Source organism: Emys orbicularis, chromosome 18 (genome assembly GCF_028017835.1).
Source record: "Emys orbicularis isolate rEmyOrb1 chromosome 18, rEmyOrb1.hap1, whole genome shotgun sequence".
Classification (NCBI taxonomy): domain Eukaryota; kingdom Metazoa; phylum Chordata; order Testudines; family Emydidae; genus Emys; species Emys orbicularis.
In genome coordinates, this window is record NC_088700.1 from 12,437,618 (window position 1) to 12,459,325 (window position 21,708).

The 21,708-nt window shown below is 42.6% G+C and overlaps 2 protein-coding genes across 3 annotated transcripts; both read left to right on the top strand.

Moving 5' to 3' along the window:
• The first annotated feature begins 48 nt into the window (after positions 1–48).
• Positions 49–7,403, top strand: C18H9orf78 (chromosome 18 C9orf78 homolog). Of its 2 annotated transcripts, none has more exons than XM_065418678.1 (9): positions 49–193; positions 1,625–1,684; positions 2,517–2,568; positions 2,838–2,908; positions 3,125–3,202; positions 3,669–3,866; positions 4,414–4,550; positions 5,565–5,663; positions 6,342–7,403. In XM_065418678.1, the coding sequence occupies exons 1-9, from the start codon at positions 111–113 to the stop codon at positions 6,431–6,433; spliced, it is 870 nt and encodes a 289-aa protein (XP_065274750.1). In that variant the 5' UTR covers positions 49–110; the 3' UTR covers positions 6,434–7,403. The 2 variants fall into 2 exon arrangements, with proteins under 2 accessions (XP_065274750.1, XP_065274751.1); XM_065418679.1 differs by having other exon boundaries at positions 79–188.
• A 2,598-nt stretch (positions 7,404–10,001) lies between these two features.
• On the top strand, positions 10,002–17,334 carry LOC135891166 (torsin-1A-like). The gene is made up of 5 exons (XM_065418661.1): positions 10,002–10,203; positions 10,885–11,150; positions 12,907–13,082; positions 13,174–13,301; positions 16,922–17,334. The coding sequence occupies exons 1-5, from the start codon at positions 10,002–10,004 to the stop codon at positions 17,170–17,172; spliced, it is 1,023 nt and encodes a 340-aa protein (XP_065274733.1). The 3' UTR covers positions 17,173–17,334.
• Positions 17,335–21,708: the final 4,374 nt, after the last annotated feature.

The following is a 21,708-nucleotide window of genomic DNA, read 5'->3' on the forward strand; positions in this document are numbered from 1 at the left end:
CCCCCGTACGGGAACGTGGCTTCAGCGCGACGCTGTGACTCAATCACCGAGCGCCGGAAGCGGGGCGGGGCTGTTGTTGAGGGAGGCTAAGGCCCGCTCGGGTGGCCAAGATGCCGTCGGGGAAGGTTTTCCGCCGGCGGAGAGCGGACTCCGAGGAAGAGGAGGAGGATGAGCAGGTCACCGAGGAGGTCAGGTGGGTGGGCGACCCCTCCAGGGAGCACGGGCCCTGGTCACGTGGAGCAGCGTGGAACAAAGCAGTGTTCTGTCCAGTTGTCACCGGGCTGCGTGGCGCAGGATCCTTCTTCTCTCTACGCCACTGGCTCGCCGCCGTTCCCGACGACTGGGCCCCTTTCAGGAGTCTGAGTTGTCTTGCGTACCCGCAAGGTTCACCTCACTTTAAAACTACTTGCTTACAAATACAGGCATAAAATACGAAAGTGTCACAGCACACGAGTACTGAACAATTGCTGACTTCCCCATTGTTACCATATAATTATAAAACCAATTGATTGGAATATAAATATTGTCCTTGCATGTCTGTGTACAGTATATAGAGCAGTATAAACCAGTCATTATCTGTATGAAATTTTAGTTTATACTGACTTCACTAGTGCTCTTTATGTAGCCTGTTGTAACACTAGGCCAATACCTAGTTCAGTTGATGTGCCCCCTGGAAGATCTCTGCGTACCTCCAGAGGTACACGTACCCCTGGTTGAGAACAACTGTTTTAGGTCAATGATATTCAGACCTCAGTGGTTCAGGAGCCAAATTAGCAATCAACATTACCCAGAAGAACCACAGTAGTGTGAATTCATGGTTTTTATATATATATATATATATGTGTGTGTGTGTGTGTGTGTGTTGTTCTCACAGCAAAATGACTGACCAAGTATTATTATTTTATAAGTTTTCATGGCAGGAATTATAAGCAATTTGTATTGGGTAATGAAATTTCTAAATGTTAAAGAAATTCAGAATGTCTAAACTCTAAATATACACACTTACTATTTACATGAATATTAAGATTTTCTTCTCTGTGTCACTCAAGCATCAATACATCTTGATGATAGCTCAGTTATATAATGTTCACCTGACCATATTGCTTGCTACATCTAGCCTAGGTAGGGCATTTCACAAGTTCACTGCTGCTTGTATGGAAATGCCTTACCTAAAATATCTTATTAGATAGCATTAACTATTGACAGAAGTGGTGACAGATAATGCATCTGATTCAAGGACTCCCTTGTTTTGTTGTGAGACAGTCGTGGCTGGACATCTTAACAAATTGAAGTTGAGCTGGTCGCCCAAGGCAGCATTTTTGCCCCATCGGATAGGGAGACTTGGATTTGGGAGCCATCTTTGGATGCTTCCTTCCTTAGCTGAAGGACCTTGTACAGAAGTAGCGTATTCAGACAGATGTTGTAAGGTTCTCCCCGTTGGTTCGTGAAGAAGAATGTGAAAACTGTCTGATATTATCAAAAAGAGTGAGATCTGCTTAGAAAACCTGCTTGAACATGTCAGTGAAAAGTCTGTCCTGAAAGTTGAGTGATAGGTGCAGAAAATGCCTGCCTTTTTTTTATTATTATTAAGACTATCTTAATAAATTAAATGTTCTTTCTTCAGATTAAAACTTGAGGAAGCAAAAGAAGTTCAGAGTCTCAGAAGACGGCCCAATGGGGTGAGGTAGGTGACACAGTAAAAGAGGCAAGTTTGTGTTTCATCTGAGGGTCCTGCCTTTCCTTGCGCCTTCAGTCAGAAATGGTAATATGTCACAGTGGCAACAAGAATCTGACCTGTGAGAGGAGCAGGTACATTAAAAATGTGAAGACGGATAAGAAGAGATATTGGGGATAGGTGCAGTAATTTTTAACAGACTTTATTGTGGAGCACTTTTTCCCAGCATACCTACAAAGTTAAATAATTAGAATAAGGTCATACTTTATAATGAATATGCCTTATATTGCTAATTAACCATATCACCCTCCTGGACGGGGTTTTTATCTCCCAGAGTTGTACTGTTTTGGGGGGTGGGGGTAGAACTCAGTATCTTATACACCACATTGTAGTGTATAGTTCTAATTTGAGACCCATAAAACAAGTCTCTCCTGTTGTTAATTTCATTTTCTCCCTTTAAGCTTTTTGATGGAAAGAAATGTTGTGTAGTGACTAGAAAAGGGGACTGAGTGTCAGGGTTCATTCTGTACAGAGAGTTCTGTTCCTAACTCTGATGATGACTCGCTGCATGACCTGGGGTAAATCACTTAAGCTATCTCTGACTCAGTTTCCCCATCTCTAAAATGGAGATAATCGTTCCATAGCGCATAAGGGTGATGTGAGGATTAATTATTTAGTATTATCAGAGCACTTTAAGATCCCCAGGTAGAAGGTGTTAGAGAAGAGCAAAGAAGAACTATATTCTTTTTAAGAAATTACCTTGCATGGTAGTCATCACTGGCAGTGTTGTGGACTTGTTCTCTGTGCATTTAATTTGTCTTTTTTGTGTGTGTTTTGCTAGTGCTGCAGCCCTGCTTGTTGGGGAGAAATTGCAAGAAGAGACAACGTTGGCGGTAAGTTCTGAATACTTTCATTACTGCACTGCTGGTTCATATCGGTGTGAAAGCATCTGCTCAGTCCAGTAGATCTCTTTGAAAGTCTAGTTCCAGGAAATGACTCGCTTTAATAAAAGGCAGGTTAGGATGCAGCCTCTTACTATAGAAAAATCATAGGCATTTTTGCCCAGGTAATGGAAGTGTAGGATTTTCAAGAAAGTGAACCTGAGGATGGTATAAACCTAGACAGCAGCTTCCTGCTTTCGAACTATTTTTTTGTTTTGTAGGATGATCCCTTTAAGATAAAGACCGGTGGGATGGTGGACATGAAGAAGCTGAAAGAACGCGGCAAGGACAGGTGGGTGTGCGGGAGACTTAGTCCTGAAAAACACTCCCTTGAACGTTGCTGAGTCTGCAGCAGTTAACAGCACCAAGGCGGCTTTCGTTATTGAAGAACGCAGGCAAAATGCTCCAGGCTTTGTGTTGTTTTGAAGGCTTTATTTAATGCAGTCTGTCTGGTCACTTACACCTTAGGCTGTCAAATTCTTTAAAAAAAAATATTTGTTCCGTTTAGGATTAACGAAGAGGAGGACCTCAATCTGGGAACCTCTTTCTCAGCAGAAACCAACAGACGGGATGAGGATGCTGACATGTAAGTGTTTGTTTTGTTACAGTTCGTATGCTCTGATTCGCTATGCTGGATTGGGTGTCCTAGGCCTATTTTTTTCTAAAATCCAAGAGTTTTCAGAATAGCTTCCAAATTCACATTGAAACTTCTACTTGATCTTTCACCTTCTGGAAACCAACGTGGTCTTGTGATTAGAGCCTAGACTTGCTGGCCAGCCAGGTGATCCACTGACACTGTGAGCTATTGGCAACCTGCTCTGTGGATTGGTAAAGAGCTTGCTTATTGCAGGGAGGATTTGATTAGTTCCTTGAACAAAATAGCAGATCTCTTGCTTCTCAGGGCCCCCCTACTGGCTAAGTGACATCAGAGAAATCATTCATTCCTCCCTCCTACCTGCTGGGATAGTGACACAGCTGTGGTCTGTGGTATTGGAGGGATGTGTAAGAAATAGAACTTAATGCCAGCTGTCCCCTTATGTGCTGCTGCTAAGGATGAAGTACATTGAGACAGAGCTGAAGAAGAGGAAGGGGATTGTAGAAAACGAGGAGCAGAAGGTGAAGCTGAAGAATGCCGAGGACTGTCTGTACGAGCTGCCTGAGAGCATCCGTGTCTCTTCAGCCAAGAAGACCGAAGAGATGCTGTCCAATCAGATGCTGAGTGGCATTCCTGAAGTGGATCTGGGAATAGAGTATGTGGTTCACTGTTCAATTATTTATAGTTTGATAACTGGTGATCCCTGTAGGTCATGGCTGAGGCAAGCTGGTTGATAGGCAAGTGATAGGGTAATTTATATTGCCTCTTCCTGTGCTCTTAGAGGAGTGACAGTCTCTTTGTTCTGTGTTTGTACTGCACCAAGCACAGTGGGGTCCTGGTCAATGACTAGGGCTCTTAAGCACTCAGAATAATAGAGGAGTTCATTCCCCGGGTCTGTGATGCAGCATCTTCCAGTAGTATTGGCTCACAGCAAGCACTAACACAGGGTGAGCTGTTGAGGGATGTGAGGTTCCTCTTCATCCTTGGGATGGAGCACTCATCTTTACAGCATTGCCAATTCTCTGACAAACAGATTGCAAGTCAAAGACACCAGCAACTGCTGCCACACTGATATGAAACTGCCCATCCACTAACTCATAGATAAAACTGCTCTACTGTGTGTTTTGATACGTGGGGACCCAGGCTTCTTTCTACCTGCAGCATATAAACAAGTCTCTTCCTCATTTGTTTTTTCTCTTCAGTGCAAAAATAAAGAACATAATCTTTACTGAGGACGCCAAGGCAAGGCTGCTGGCAGAGCAGCAAAACAAAAAGAAAGACAGTGAAACCTCCTTTGTTCCCACAAACATGGCTGTGAACTATGTCCAGCACAACAGATGTAAGTATCATGGACACATAGAAATGTAGGACTGGAAGGGACCTTCATAAGTCATCTAGTACAGCCCTTGCACTGAGGCAGGACCAAGTATACCTGGACCATCCCAAACACGTGTTTGTCTAATTGTGTAGCTCTCCAGTCCCAGGTATGGGCGGCTACTCTACTGATTAGAGGCAATAAGGTGTGGAATTAAGTCTGATGCAAGCGGCGTTTATTAATTCACATGGTGAACCTCAAGCACTGTTTGACTTTCTCCTTCTGGGGCTCTCACATGGAAAACATCTGGGCTAGCCTAATCTTTCCCTTCCCCCAGCAAGACTGAAGGTAGGGCACGTAACTCGTACTTTCCACTCGTGAACTCCCAGTTGACTGGGGCCCATAAATGACATCTTGGATGTATGATGGAAAATCCTGACCATCCTGTGATTACAAAGTCTGTCTTACTGGACTAGAGAGAGCATTCTGGGATGCTAGAACAGACCAGTGTTCAGGTGAAACAGAATTGCTAGACAAGAGAAAAGAGTTCATTTCTGAGACCGCCTCTCGTACAGGACCTGGAGGAAAGGCAACCTCCTAATGTCTCTAACCATGTCCAGATGGCTGACTTCAGATTAATATTCATGGCAATGGAGAGTCTCAGGACCATGATGAAGCAGTAGCTAGGTCAGATGCAAAGGTGGAAAGAAACCAGAAAAAAAAAAATCCTCTGAACTGTTGAAAGTTTTAGTGTCCCATCACTTTGCCTTCATTCAATATCCGTAGCCACAGGCTGATCATAGTGATTGTTCCTGGCTTCCATTTGTGTTTCTGCTAAAGTTTATCACATATCTTTCATCTGTTGGGATTAAACATAAACAATCCATCAGGGATGGTCTAGGTGTACTTAATCCTGCCTCAGTGTGGGGAAATGAACTAGGTGATCTCTTGAGTTCCCTTCCAGGTGTATATTTCTGTGATTCTACATCTAAACACTGCTACTCTCTAAAATTCACCATTTGGTGTTTCTTCTTCCAGTCTATCATGAGGAGCTGAGTGCACCAGTGAGGAGGAATAAAGAAGAACCAAAAGCCCGTCCACTGAGAGTGGGGGATACGGAGAAGCCAGAACCTGAACGTGAGTACTAAACACAAAGCATGGCCAGCTTGTTGGAGGTATCCAGTCTTCCTTATCCAAGATCCATGAACAGATATGACCTTCTCCTCTAGCCCTCTATGGCATGGTGTCCTGAACTGGTGGGAAGGACTTGAATTGTAGAGTGGTTTGCCTTTGATCTTCAAGGGAAAGGTGATGCCTATGCCATTCTTGATGTGCTCCCTGCTAGATGAGTCCTGAAGCAACTTGGATGGAAGATGTCCCTCCTGCTGTCTCCCATCATAGGTGAAGGGTCAGGATTACATGTAGAAAATGACCCGTTCACACTTTAGCTCTCCATCCCATGCTTGGCTGCACACCATTGCTATCAGTCTCTGCTCTGCTGAGGTCTAAGGCTGGAGTAATGGGGGATGTTGAAGGTGGGGATTTTAAGTGCATTGGGCCGACCTGTTTTGGAAGGGGGCGAGAGGGTGAGGGAAGAATTTGGACTAATAAAGAATCAAGTCTGAAGAACATTGGCATTATTGGAGGCCCAAGTGTAGAATAGCAGGGGTGCTGCAGGCCAGGTGGTTTAAAGGTCGTTAGACTAACTCTTTAGGAGGTGAAGGAGAATGATGCTTCCCTGCGCTATCCTCTTTATTAATTACAGAATAGGAAATAAGGTGTGTGTGTGTCTCTCTCTCTCTCTCTCCTTCCAAGGGTCCCCACCGAATCGCAAGCGCCCACCCAATGAGAAAGCAACAGATGACTACCACTATGAGAAATTCAAGAAGATGAACAGACGATACTGAAATCTGCTCAGTAGAACAGTATGGACCAAACATTTTGCTGGAGCTTTTAAGTGCAAGATGTTGTGTAAAAACTCCTGAAGTGGGCGGGATCACTTCCTACAGATTTTTAGTATTACCCACAAGATTTTTCTCACAGTAAACTTGTAGTGAATTAGTGGGCACAGTGATTGTGAAATCTCCCTTCCCCGTGGTGACTTGTATATAACTTATTTTGTTATAAAACTTTTTCTTTTGTAAATATGTTGACTTCCTGTTTGGCATTTATTTTAGCGTAAAGTCAACCTTGTTCATAGATCTTTTCACCTTAAAAAAAGAACTTTTTAAAGACAAATGCTTTCAGCTTGTAAAGGTTTAAAGCTGGTTTGCCAGATTGAGGTTCCAAAGCAACTTCATAAAAAGGCACTTCTTGTTAGTTCCAAAGGGCGTAAATTGTATACGGTATGTGAGTCTGAGATAATACAGGAATTTGTTCAGCACACAGCAGTATTCAGCTTCTCTTCCAGTTAGAGTGGGTGCCATGTAAGATCTTGAATGTGTGCTACTCTGCAGGGATTGCAGTATGACAGGATTTCTTATCTTCAGTGTAGGGAAATGATATTCTATGAAATACAGCAGTTACTGTAGGTGCCTGAACAATTAATGTGTTTGAGATTTTTTTAAATGGTGCCCATTGCGTTTGTATCTTTTCCTCGCTATGGATTTATTTCCATGGCAATGAGGGTTTTTTCATTTTATTTCAGTTGCCAAGAATGAGAAAAATCATTATTGTAACTATTTTGAGGGTGGGAGGAATCTCACTTCCAATATTTGAGGCCTTTCTAGATAGGGATGATGTAGGATTTTGTATCAGAAAGCCAAACAAATTGGAAGCAAACACCAGCTGTATATTTCCAGAAACTCTCTGTAAAATAAATTAAAATTAAGTTGAAAATGGAGTTTGAACTTTTAAAAAATAAAACTTTTAACTCGTTATCAGTGAGATTCTGTTATTTCAGTAATGTGCACACTAGATTCATCCCATGCCGTTTGTAATGAAGCCCTGGATGTACTTAAAACAAATATTAGTCTAAACATTTCTAAATTTGTGTGAAATTGACTAAATTATCAAATTAGAACAAGTAGCAGCAGCTGTTGTGAGAGTTGGGATCATGAGCCAGCTCACATCCAGTGCTTTAGTAACGCATTGTAGCCAACATTGTTGGATGCTTTTCATGAATTATCTGTATCAAGTCAAACAAATTTTTAGAGTGATGTATACAACAGTGAAAATTTAAACGACTGGTTTGTCAGCCTGTCTACAATACTAACGATACTGGTAGGTTCAGGAGTTTGATAATGGCATATAGGCTTTCATCTGCTCAAATCAATCTTCATGGTGTCATCAGCCAAAGTACTACTTGAACGTTGTTCCTCGCTGATAGCTGTTTGTCTTCGTTCAAATGAGTTTGATGGTGTTGGTCCAATTGTTGGGCACATGCTCATATCAGAAATTACCCCCGCTCACAGTTAGCATGGTTATTGGCAATTTCAATTTAGAAAAAGTCAATGAGTGAATAGGGCATTGAGACTGGACTGCCTTCTCACCTCTGAGAATTTCTGTTGCCACTACTGTTGGACTGACACCTTTCAAATACATTTTTCTTTGTGTTAATTTTAAAATTATCTATGTAAAATGGGAGGAGAAAAATAGACTTTTCCTGTAGCTGTTACAAATCAAAAAGCCTAGCTCTGAAAATTGTTGCAAGAGGCAATATTGTCTAGCACTTCGAACATCTGACTGAGGGTCCATTTACATAGCCCGTGGCAGCGAATCTCAGATCCCAGATTGACAGACTTGGGCTTGCGCTATGGCACTAGAAATAGCTGTGTAGACGTTTGGGCTCAGGCTGGATCTTAGAGACCAAGCTCCAGCCTAAGCCTAAACATCTATACAGCTATTTTTAGCGCTGTAGCACAAGCACTGCAAACCTGAGTCTGTCAATCTGGACTCTGAGATTAGCTGCTGAGGGCTGCCACTCACTGTGTAGACGTACCCTGAGAGTCTAGATACCAGCTTTGTGATTCTGCCACTGACGGACTCTGTAATGTGGAACACGTTGTTTAATGTCTGTGCTTAATGTCATCTGTAAAATGGGGGGAAATGATTCTTTAAGTGATTTTGGTCCTGGGGTGAAAAGTTCTGTGATCTTGTGTTTTGGTATATTGACCTGTCATCTAATAGTTGATTGTTGTTTGTTAGAACAGCACAAAATGTTATGTCTAAGCAACACAGATGGCAAGCTCCTACACCATTTAAAAATATGACCAGTCTATATCTTAACAGGTGCTGTTATGTACATATTATTTATAATAAATAGAGATTACAATAGTACATCACCTAGCATTTAGAGTATGCATAAATAGCATGGAGATTTCAAATATTTAAATCTTTTCCTCAAAAGATGACTTAACAAATATTGTTCCATTAAATTAGAAACATTACTCCAGACCTCACTAACAGTTACAATTGTGCAGCTACAGAACCACCACCCTCTTTTCATATTTATAGCTGAAAAAGAGTTGGTTTATCAGTGAGTTACATTCTTGCATTTGCTGTAAATCGTGGTTGATTGCCTGGTAAACAAAACGTGTGACTCCAAAGGTTTCCAGTTCATTTTAGTGATGCTCAAGACCACTTTAACCCAGGGCTCAACAGTGCATTGATATGTAAAACCACCTGATTTAGCAAGCATGAAAATACCATTTTAAACAAATTGACAAGACTGTTCATAATAGGAAGTGCAATGAATCCATCTTGCTGAAAGCAGTGCCACTATTGTATTCATTTTTTAGCATGAGCGGATGTAAATGGGCTTTTATCAAGCAGCAGTGACTGAGGAGACAGACCCAAAGCATTAGTTCTTAGTCTTTTCAATGGGGCTGGGTCTTAAAGGGTTTATATAATAGCCTTGCCCTCCTTCCACCCCGGCTTCTACCTGTTAGACCGCACAGAATGAACTAGGAGCCTCCCAGAGAAGCTCTAACAGAACATTTGGGGGGTTTCCTTTTAGGCTAACAGTGGTGGGGTGGGAGGAGCTGGTGGGGTGCCCCACCAGCAGGGGCTCTGTGGCCACCGGCCATTGTCCCAAGAGCGGCTGGTGCTTTGCCTGTCAGCAGCGCCAGGTGCTTCCTGCTGCTGTGCTTGTGCCGGGGTCGGGACAAGCGGGCACTGCTGGTGCACGCGGAACCCATGTCACGACCCGCTGCGGTGGTATTAAGGCAGATGGCTCCGGATACTACGTCATGATGACGATCTGAGTTAGTGCATGCTTGAGCGCGTGTCGTGACACGTGACCGGCCGCATAGCGTTCAAAGGGGGAGGGCACATTTCGGTCACGTGACAGTTAATGCTTCTGTTTCCAAAATGGCCGCCTCCTCCTCACGCCCGCTCCTTCAGCCCCTGGCCCAGGCCTCTGCCCACAACCAAGATGGTGGCGCCGGAAGCGGTTAGGCCGGATGCGGAAGTGCCGGTGCTGGGTGGGGGTGGCGGCTGGCAGGGTCGGGGCTGTGGTGGCCTGGCGGAGGGGGTATGAAGCTGCTGCGGGGGCCGCTAGGGGCTGCCCTGGGCCTTGTGTTGCTGCTGAGCCCGGTGCAGACGGTGGAGCCCATCAGCCTCGGGCTGGCGCTGGCTGGCGCCGCCTCAGCGCTCACCGGCCTCATCTCCTACCCCCGGCTCTACTGCTACTTCACGGAGTGCTGCCTCCAGCGGGAGGGGGCCCGGGCGGGAGCAGGTACGGGCGGGAGCAGGTACGGGCGGGGCGGGGGTGGCAGTTATGGCGTAAGTACAGGGTTGGGGAGGGCTTGAGAGTTGTCCCTATAGGGCGGGCTTGAGCTTGAGGGCTATTTAAGCTGGGGAAGGATGGGGGGCCCCTAGGAAGATGCACCCTGAGAGAGGGGGGCAGGGTCGCTGGGGAGAGGGATATGGGGCAGCAGGCAGAGGAAGGTGGTGAGGAGCAGGGATAGGCGATTAGAGGTAGGATCCCAAGGAGGTGCAGGGAGGCTGTCGCTAGAGGAAGGAGCCTATGGGCTTGTTTTGGGGGGCTCTAGAGAGGACTGGGCTCTGCCTTCTTCTAAAGGGATGTGTGGCTCCTTCCAGATGGAAGGAGGTGGAGTAAAAGGGGGACTTGGTGGTATGTTTCTCTCCACAGGAACATGGGTGTTTGGCAGCTGGAACCAGAGCATCACATGCTAGGGTCTGTAGTCTCCACTGCTCATATCTATATATTAAAGAGAAAGTTGATTGCTCTGTTCTAGTCAGGGTAGCTCTTTGCTCATCCCAGGGCGGCCGGGGATCAAAGTTTGGGCACCCCTGGATAATGTTATCAAAGGGTCCTCTGTTCTGAAGCAGGTTAGAAACACTAAAACGCATCACCTTCTTTTCTACTTATCTGATTGGTGTCTCCTTCACTCAGCACTGCAGGAGGATTTGGACAAGAAACTGTTTGGTCAGCACCTCGTGAAGAAGGTGATTGTGAAAGCTGTGACTGGCTTCTTGAACAATACAAACCCCAAAAAGCCTCTCACCCTCTCCTTGCATGGATGGACTGGTACTGGCAAAAACTTTGTCAGTAAAATAATTGCAGAGAGTATCTATGAAGGAGGCCTGAACAGCAATTATGTCCATCAGTTTGTGTCTACTTTGCATTTTCCCCATGCACATAGTATTGGCCAGTACAAGGTAAGAGTGCATTTTGGAGCTCATCATAAGTGATTGTGGGGGTTATCTCTTTTGTTAATTTATAAAGGTTATGAGATCGGCAGTACTAGCAAGTGAAGACTTTTTATCTGAAACAGTAAAATACAATGTATGCTGAGTCTGAAGTGCAAATGTGTAAACCCTAACGTTTAGGGATGGATTTCCCCTGATTTCCCTGTAAAAAAAATTGTTTATGCATCCTCTCATCTTTCTATCCAGAGGGGAAAGGACACTGGTAGGGCATCAACATGGGACTTGGAGCAGAGAACTGAACCCAAGTATCCCACCACAGGCTTCCTGTGTAACTTTGGGCATGTGACTTTCTTTCCCTGCCTCAGTTTCCCAATTGAAAAACGGGGCTAGTAGTACTTTGTCCCTCACAGGGATGTTGTGAGCATGAATACATTAGAGCTTGTGAAATGCTGAGATACCCCAGTAACAGGGGCTATATAAGTACCTTAGGCAGGTAGATATGTGAGGCAGCACAGTTTTGAGAAATACCATTGCTTGTGTTCCTGAATTTTAATCCCGATTCTGCCACTGGGTTGTGTGAGAGAGTCTCTTCTGCTGCCTGCAAAATGAGGGTGAAACTTTTCTACCTAGTAGGAGTATTATGCTGATTAGTGAATGTTTGTACAGTGTTTTGAACCTGTAAACACACAATGTATGCATATTGAAGACTTAAAGGAATGGAACAGTCTATACATTAGCTTTTAAAATGGAGAATTCTACTTTTTCTCTAGTTTATATATTTCCCCTTGTAAAGCTTTCTATTGTCCTGCCCCAGCTGAGGCTTTCCTAAATGCAGTGGGAGAAATGGATCTTTATGCTCTTCACTTTCAAAGAAAAACTGCTTGTGAAATTTACCACATGGACAGTGCTAGAAACTAAAGCCCTCTTTATCCATCGCACAGGCAGTGGAGTCTTCCCTGCACTGCCTCACCCATATGCAGGAACCAAATAATAGTGAGACTGGTAAAATGATGATCATCACTGGAGGTGATCAGCAGAGTCATTGTTGGTTTTAAATCAACTGTCCCAGTTCCTTTTCTTTCTCATTGCTAATCTTAAACATAACATTTAACAGTGGGTAAACCCCTGTGCCATATAATAAAATACTTAAATGAGGTTAACCCCCTTCCTGAACAAAGCTACACTTTTGAAAGGTTTTTAATCACCTCCAGTTAATTACTTACTAGTAGTTAAAGCCCGGGACTAGGAGTTACGATTCTAGGTTCTATTCCTAGCTGTTCCTGTGATTTTATTATGTGACCTTGGCTAAGTCACTTAATCTCTCGCTGACTCAATTTGTGCAGCATTAATTAGTTGGGTAATGTTTTGAGATCTAAAGATGGAATATGCTATATGACTGCAGAGTATTAACACCAGGGAAAATAGTTTGCCCCAGTGGGCTTTGCTTTGTATTAATGTTAATTTACTGGCTTGAAGTATAGTCCTTTTCATGGATACCTGGCAGACCGATTCTGGTAACTCACCTGGGTTTTTAAGGTTATTTTAACAACCAGAATGCATTTCTGTTACTGTTCTTTTTATCATTATTTACTGTTGACCTTTTAACCAGTTTTTGATCAAGAAATTCATACAATTACAGGTGTACAATTGAAGTTACTGCTTTTGAATGGAAAGCGGTGATCTAAAATCTACATATTTCCTTTGTCTTTAACGTGACATTGATGCAAATGGACGTTGCATTCTTCTTTATTTTTGTGTAACATAGGACCAGTTGCAGTCATGGATTCGGGGAAACGTGAGCGCCTGTGGCAGGTCAATCTTTATATTTGATGAAATGGATAAAATGCACGCAGGGCTCATTGATTCCATCAAACCATTCTTGGACTATTACGAGCAGCTTGATGGAGTATCCTATCGGCGTGCCATCTTCATCTTTCTCAGGTAAGGAGCATCTGTGAAATAATTGCAATGCTGTAAACTGAATGCTCTGTGAAACACATCCAGCTGAAATCCTTTTCCTTCCTTCACGCAGCAATGCGGGGGCTGAAAAGATAACAGAGGTGGCATTAGATTTCTGGAAAAGTGGAAAGAAAAGGGAAGACATGGAACTCAAAGACCTGGAAGCTGGAGTGTCTCTGTCTGTCTTCAACAACAAGAATAGTGAGTAATATTGATTATTCCCGTGGCTAAAAATCCTTCTCTTTGAATGAGTGATTCTGCATCTATTTCTGGTATTTGCCAACTGTCTCTCTTTTGGAGAACACCTAAGAAACCAATGTTTCAGTTATAATAGTCCCAGTTGTAATCATGGGATTGCCATAATATTTCACTCTTTACATAGTTTAACTCTTCAACAGACTATATGCAACTTTTAAGTGGGATTATTTTATGCATCTTTTTGCCTCCTGTGGCACTGAGCTACTATCTCTGATGAGGAAGGTTGCCATTCCCCTTCCCAAGACTGTAGATAGATTTCTTTGGCTCATAATTGGAGGCTGCACGATAAACGCCACACCCCAATCCTTCCTTGCCCTTCAGAATTGAGGGCAGATGGATTGCCAGCCTGAGTTACTGTTTTCCCTAAATTATAATGGCATAGCTGTATAGTTACAAAGTTATTTTTAACAATAGCTTAGAAATAAACCTTCTAACAATGGACCCAGACTATTACAGCTCTCCAACAGAGCAGTCCACGGGATGACAAACTAAGAAATGCACTCAGTGACTGGTGTGTTAAACGATGGATTCTGCATCTGTTGGTTGATGTTGTTTTGAGCAGCCTTAGGGAGAGAGAGAGGAACTGCTTTTACCATGGTGAAAGTGCACACAGGTTTATTTACCGAGAGAGAAACAAAGTGGCAGGGCTAGAGTTGATGTGAACTGGTGTGGCAGCAGCAGTTGCAGCTCAGTGTGAACTCCAGTTTTCAGGCAGGGACATGCCATGGTATAGTCATGAAGTATTCAGATTGATGCTGTTTGGTTGCTGATTTGAGATGGAGAGGAATGGTGCAGTGTGAAGGACATGGGACTGCTCTGTAATTTATTAATATTGTAGGTGACCTGGCTCTTGAGAAGTTCACTGTGTCTACAACACAGTATGGATAAATAGATGGTTTAAAAAAAAAATAAACCTTTTTGTTCAAATTATTTAAAATTTGTTTAAAATAAACCTATTTAAAATTAAACATCTGGTTATGACAACCTATGTTAAGGCCTAAACTTACTATAATCTATTAAAATTTAAATTAAATATAAAATATGAAGCATTACATGGTGGCTGCCAGATTTTAAAGAAAGTCAAACCACTGAACTGGTGGAAGTCACTGGCCAAACCAGTGTATGTTGAAGTGCTAAACCAGCTTTTGACAGCAGTAGCCTCTTCAGCAGATGCAGAGAGAGTTGGTTTTGTTTGTTTTTTACTTTATTCAGTTTGATCAGTTCAATGACTATTTCACTCAACAATAAGAAATCAATGGGAGTTGACGAAACAAGAAAACTTGTTTTCCTCTTCCAATCTGTGTCAGAAGATGACATGTACTAGTTCTACAATCCTGAAGGAGATGGTGACGTGAAACAAGCAGTTAAATTCACTAACCACGGATAGTATTTTCTTCGTTTAAGAAATCTGTTTTAAATGCAAAACGTTTTGATAAACTTTTAGACACAAATCAAAAATACATTTATTTTTTTTAGTAAATAAGTGTATCATTCACCATTTCTGGTATAATAAAAAATACAAAAATTAAAAATCTGAATAAATATAAATGAAGCTATATAATTGCTTACCTGTGTATAGGTTATAGCACATCCTCTTAGCTTCCCCCACCCCCAACAAAAGCACCAAATTTAATGTAAAGGCTCTATTCAATTGGAAACCAACCTGTTTTAATGGTTACCAACCAATAAGAATCCTCCTTTCTTTAGGAAAGTAACTAAAGTACAAATGAAAAACTCCATTAAAACTGATGATTTAATCAAGTTTTCCTGCTTGCTGATTTACATCGTGATTAAACTTTGGTAGTTTTGAATCGCTTTGATTTAATTCTACCCACTCTGCTGCATTGGGTAAATATTGGGATATCTACTGTGTGCATGTTAGTTTAGTTTAACAGCAGACGGTTGGGAAATAAAAACATGCCCTTGTAAACACTTGAAGGGGGCTAAGAGAAAATACTTGAGATATTAACTGTGAAGAACCTACTTCCTTGGCTCCAGCCAAATTACAGAGCTTGTTTTGACCAGCCTGGGAATCAAAATGACAATTTAAAAGACTCCCTGGTGAGAGGTCAGGTAGTTGTTTGTGGGGAATAAACTGAAACACTCATAGAACCTGCTGGAGGGTCTGAAGCAGTAAAGCCTTCCTAGGTTTCCAAGACAGGGAGATTCATAGATTCATAGATTCATAGACTCTAGGACTGGAAGGGACCTCGAGAGGTCATCAAGTCCAGTCCCCTGCCCTCATGGCAGGACCAAATACTGTCTAGACCATCCCTGATAGACATTTATCTAACCTACTCTTAAATATCTCCAGAGATGGAGATTCCACAACCTCCCTAGGCAGTCTATTCAAGTGTTTAACCACCCTGACAGTTAGGAACTTTTTCCTAATGTCCAACCTAAATCTCCCTTGCTGCAGTTTAAGCCCATTGCTTCTTGCTCTATCCTTAGAGGCTAAGATGAACAAGTTTTGTCCCACCTCCTTATGACACCCTTTTAGATACCTGAAAACTGCTACCATGTCCCCTCTCAGTCTTCTCTTTTCCAAACTAAACAAACCCAATTCTTTCAGCCTTCCTTCATAGGTCATGTTCTCTAGACCTTTAATCATTCTTGTTGCTCTTCTCTGGACCCTCTCCAATTTCTCCACATCTTTCTTGAAATGCAGTGCCCAGAACTGGACACAATACTCCAGTTGAGGCCTAACCAGCGCAGAGTAGAGCGGAAGAATGACTTCTCATGTCTTGCTCACAACACACCTGTTAATGCATCCCAGAATCACGTTTGCTTTTTTTGCAACAGCATCACACTGTTGACTCATATTTAGCTTGTGGTCAACTATAACCCCTAGATCCCTTTCTGCCGTACTCCTTCCTAGACAGTCTCTTCCCATTCTGTATGTGTGAAACTGATTGTTCCTTCCTAAGTGGAGCACTTTGCATTTGTCCTTATTAAACTATGGTAAGCCATAGGTAAGATAGATATGTGCACGGTCCTTTTGTTGTTTAAAATCCTCTTTATGTTATGCTTTATTCCTACTGCTAAGATTAAACAATACTTTGGTTTGAAAAGGCTGTCTGGTCACTGTATTTACTGCTGGTCACGGGCTCCTGAAGGGAAGAACCACAGGTACCCGAACCCAGTTGGACCCGTTAGGGAAAGCACGTTTGATCCACCAGATACTGCAGCCGGGACCCAGTCTAAAAGTGGGAGAATTGTAGGATTCTGCCCCAGGACAGGTAAAGGCTTGGAGCCTAACACCTGAGGGGCTGCACTCAGAGACTGGGGAGAGGGCAGAGGTGCCGCTAGCCTTGAAACCTTGACATGCAGCAACAGCTCCAATATATGATGTTTCTGTGTCCATCCTGCTTGGCTTAAAGTGAAGCCACTCTCATACCGTGGCAATGTGTGACCTTATACAAGTAGAAGTGATTGTGATAAGAATAAAAACCAAGAGTAAACAACTTTAGGGTGGGTAGCAGGGAGTTGTGATAAATATATCCCCCTCCCTACTAGCTGTCAACCTCCACAAAAGGTGCACTAACCAACAGTATTTTTTGCAGGTGGCTTTTGGCACAGCAGCCTGATCGACAGAAACCTCATTGATTATTTTGTCCCCTTTCTGCCTCTGGAGTACAAACACGTGAAAATGTGTGTCAGGGTTGAACTTGAATCACGTGGCTACATGGTGGATGAAGAAATCATAACCAAAGTAGCTGACGAGTTGACCTACTTCCCCAAGGAGGAGAAAATCTACTCTGATAAAGGATGCAAAACTGTGTTCACCAAGCTGGATTTTTACTATGACTTATAATGTTTTACGAAGCTGTGATCTGCAAAGGAAAAAATGAACCTAATCACGAAGTGGAGAAACCGAAACATTTCATTTGTCAAGCACTTTTTTAAAAAAAAAAAAGGAACATTGTCATTTAATTGCCTGATGTAAATAAGTGGCAATACACTTGTCTTTTTATTCTGGGGGAGCCTTGTAATAGTCATATCTTCAAAAGATGTCAGTCCTGTGCCATGAAGTTAGGAAAGAACTGTGCATGGAGCAGTCACCCCTTCCAGAGCATTGTCTAACAGTGCCTATGGTTTATCTCAAATCATGGATTGGTTGATTGCTACAATTGTTCAGTGGAACACGGCTATGTACATTAGACCTGCAGTTTTGATCTGGTTTTAATTAGGTTTTAATTTGTAGAAGTGGTTTCCAGAGGGTACAGAATATTTTAATCAAGGCCCTTATATCTGCAAGACCATTCCTAGGAGTTGTGGGTGGGGTATTTCCCAGACTGTCCTTTGAAAAGTGGATATGCAGGTTTGTTTGTTTTCTTAAAAATAACCACCCTTGGTGTTTCCAGCTGTATTGGAACCAAAGTGCAGGAGTGAGCCCGTATGTCCTTTTACCTAGCACGATGTAGTGCCATTCTTATAAAAACAAGGGTGTAAACTGTTCCTTCTGGTGCCAAATTGCATTAGGGGAAGGTCAGTATGTGAAACAAGGCTGGGTAAGAAGAGGAACTGCAGCAAAGTCGTTGGTCCCGGTAATGGAGTTAGTTCCTTCTTTGGCTGTTTGCTGTGAAGTGTAGCAGTGACACTCAGTCTTTCCTTTTCCTTCTTTGTGGTAATGAAGAAAAGGGCTGTTTACTAAAATCCAGTGTTTGGAGTTTGTTTCATAGAATCAGAGTAATTGAAAGGCAGAATCTGTTAAATCCTATTTAGTCCACGTGCCTGCTGTAAGATTTTCTTTAGTTTCAAACTTTTCTAAATGCAGAAAGCAGCAGTCTGGGTAATTTTTCACCCCTTTCAAGCTCTTGTGTGATTTAGTTTTGATCCCAGCCTTACAAGGCAGTGCCATGTGGAAAGGGATGAAGACGGCTTCAACGCTACCTGGGAACATATTTAATTACAGTAATGCCAAAGTTACTGCAGCCCATCTGCCAGTTTTATTTATAAATGCCAACACTAACTTTTTTCACTCCAGTTTCTAACTCTCACAATTTCAAAATAAGATTTTTATAATTTCCTCAATAAAAGTTCTCACCAGTAAAATTTGTATACGGTACCTCTCTGCTAATTGCATATATTGAAGAGACTGCCTCATGGTTACCTTTGTATGTAAATTTACCATCTTACCATGCTTATTCTGCCTTCTGGTTAGAGGCATTCTGCTGTGCTTGATTACAAACTTCCATGTTCACTTTTTGCAGCTAGGATACAAAGGGGCTAGGTAGTGGAGAGAGAAATGGTTCTTTAGGCATTGCTAAAGAAGATTAGCTAAGTCATTATGATTTGCAATGTGAAGCAAGCAATTAGTGCAGACTGCTTGGGATTGTGCATGAACTTTCTAACGCTATGCTACTGCAAACCCTGCTCCTGGCTCCTAGTAAGAGGAACAGTCTTCCACATGCTATAGTCCCAACAGTATTCTAAAGGTGCTTAAAACACGGACTGGATTTGTCCAGCTGATAGAGTAGATTAAAACCCCACTTCCTCTGTCTGCCCACTTCTGACTGTAACTAGTCACCCACATTAGTGACATCAGTAAGTGATGATGGCCTTAGCTATGTCTACATTGTGCCGCAGGGCAGACCAGCGGTGTGTGAATTGCAGCAGGCACCAGCGTGCTGCATTGTAACAGCTGTGGACGCTGTACCTAGTTTACATTAATGTAGTCCTGTTTGAAGAGGACTATGTTTATGCAAAGTAGATACCTTTTAGTTCATTCCAGCAGTGTCCACATGGAATAGTTAAAGTGCAGCACTTGGTGTGCACTGCTTTTCGCACCTCTGTAGAGAAATGAAGCAGCAGGATTCAAGCCTTTCCTGTTTGTTCTTGTTACATTTGGATAATGTAATTAACTTAAATCTGTTAGCTCATTCTCAGAGGTTCCCTTTAACCTGCTGGTTTCATAAACCCACCAGGAGCCTGAGTTTTTGAAACTTGCAGAGCAGACCAGCTGGAATAAGGGTGTAGTGCTCCAAACAGTCACTATTTGCTGGCTTTTCTGAAATACATAAATTATGAGGATTACATTCTACAAGCTTATAGTGACATGATGCAATTAGCAGAGAGGGGAAGCAAGAAACTTCCATCGCTGTCCCTGGTGGTTTCTGTTCAAGAAATCCTGCTCTCATTTATATCACAATATCCTAAACCTCTCACTTTCAATAGTGAAGAACATTATGCAACTCTGCCAAGTAATACTTTGCACTTCCATCCATTAGTGAACTCAAAGCACTTAATGCTGTTAGATTCCTACCCCAGTGAGAGCACTATGGGGAAGGGAGGAAAGAGCATTTGCCCTGTCTTGCATAGAACACTAATTTCCTGATTTCCCACTGATAGGATGTTTATACTGGGCTGCTGGCATTTTAACCACCTGCTGCCTAGAGGATAGGGTGTTTAAATTCCAGCAGGTACTACCACAGTACTTGCACTGTAACAGTGGGGAAAACTGCTTGTTGGGACACAAATCAAGTGACCTGGTCAGGTCAGAGTAACAGAGTTAGGACCAAGATCCTGCTTGAATACATCCTATGCTGCAGAAGATATGTGGCAAGTTACATTTCTACAGATTGCATCATAGAAAAAACTGGCAGGAATGCTGAAGACTTGCTGTGAGAAGAGCAAACTTCCAACCACTCTTGCTGGAAACAGGTAAAAATGCAACCCTGTCAGCTAAATCCCCACCTCAGGTCTATCACCTGAAAGGAGCATTACTTTTCTGACCCAGGAAGGCCTTCCACCTCTATACTCCTGAATGGCACTTTTGCAAATTGCATTGGTGTGGTTGCACTGGGTCACCCTGCTGTATTAACTACTGAATTCAACCAAAAGCTACAGGGAGGTCTAGTCTATCCTTACAAGGATATCTTATTTACCCTGGGAAGGAGCAGGTAAGTCAGCTGTTACTTAAAGATGGCCTGACTTCATTAGAACAAACCTGACCAGAAGGAACCTGAGATACCACAGCATGAATGCCTAGGTGTTGAGCAGTAGAATGGTAGTGTCTACCAGCTGGCAGTTATTAAATAAGTCAAAAGGCAGTTGAAGGATGAAAGACATTTATTGCAGCTATGACATTTAGAGTTTTAAAAACTGCATGAGTACTTTACATTCAGAGCTGGAAGAGCTACCAGACATTTAGGGATGCAGTGTTTAGAACCTTTTTGAGGAAGAGTTACTAATAAAGGTAAAACATCACACATCAAAGCAACAGTCCAATGTCCCAAGGTTAAGAGCTAGTGTTAACTTCAAGTGATTGCATCAGAGTAAACAGTTTGTCACAGTTATGACAAAACCACATGCAGGGTTATAAAAAAGTGTAACTGACTCCAATTTCAGAGGTTAATGTGAACATTTAAAGCTTTCTTGCTGGTAGTTTGAACAAAAACAGGCTTGATTTGAGACAATAATATAAAGCAGTTTTGCACACCATCTTAAAACAAGTGTCAATATATAAGGAGGAGTAATTCAGCAACTACATAATAAAATAATCAACTTCCTCCCATGAGTCTTAGCTGCACTGGTATCATGCTGCACATACGATGTAGTTCACTTAATGTGTAAGTTAAGCTTTCTTATCCTCCATTTATGTAAAGGCACTTCCATCTCACATCTGGGGAAGAGTAGGAGGGGGGGAGAGTTAGAAAGTTGTCTTTGGTGAGTAAGCTGCGATACGAAAATTCCACCCTTACTAGATGGGCAAAGGTTGATCCTCTCCCAGCTTCCTAACCCTGCAGGTTCCCATTTCACCTTGCTGCTAGGAACAAGATGTTTCACACTGACCGTGCCAGATGCAGGTTCTCATTAATTTTACAATGTTATTAAAAATAAGGCTGGGATGGGGGGGGAGGTTGTTCTTTGACCACATTTCCCATCCACCCCTTTCCGGTTCTGTAGGAAAAGATTTTGTACTTCCACTTCAACAATCTAGTATAAAATAGTATCAAAAATAGACTATTCAAAATCATTTCTACTACCAGGTAACATTCAAGCAAGGGGTGTGTCTGGGGAAGGGGGATGTTGCTGGATTACGTGGCTGTGGCTCGGAGGGAATGTAACACCTTGTGGATTTCATGCCCACCCTTGTGCAGAGATACTGACCTGACAAGTTGTAACAGTCAAACCCTCATGAATGTTTCCCCAGACACTTGCCTGAGGTGCTGTAGCAGTCAAACCCCTGGTGAACGGTTCCCCCCCCCTGAAAGGGACAGAAATACCCATTGGCAGCCAAGCCCACAGTCACTTGGACTCCCTTTGATTCAAATTTCGTATGAGGAGGGGAAAGAATAGAGAGTCTTTTGGATAGAGACTGTGGAGGGAAGCAACTAATTTCTCCCCA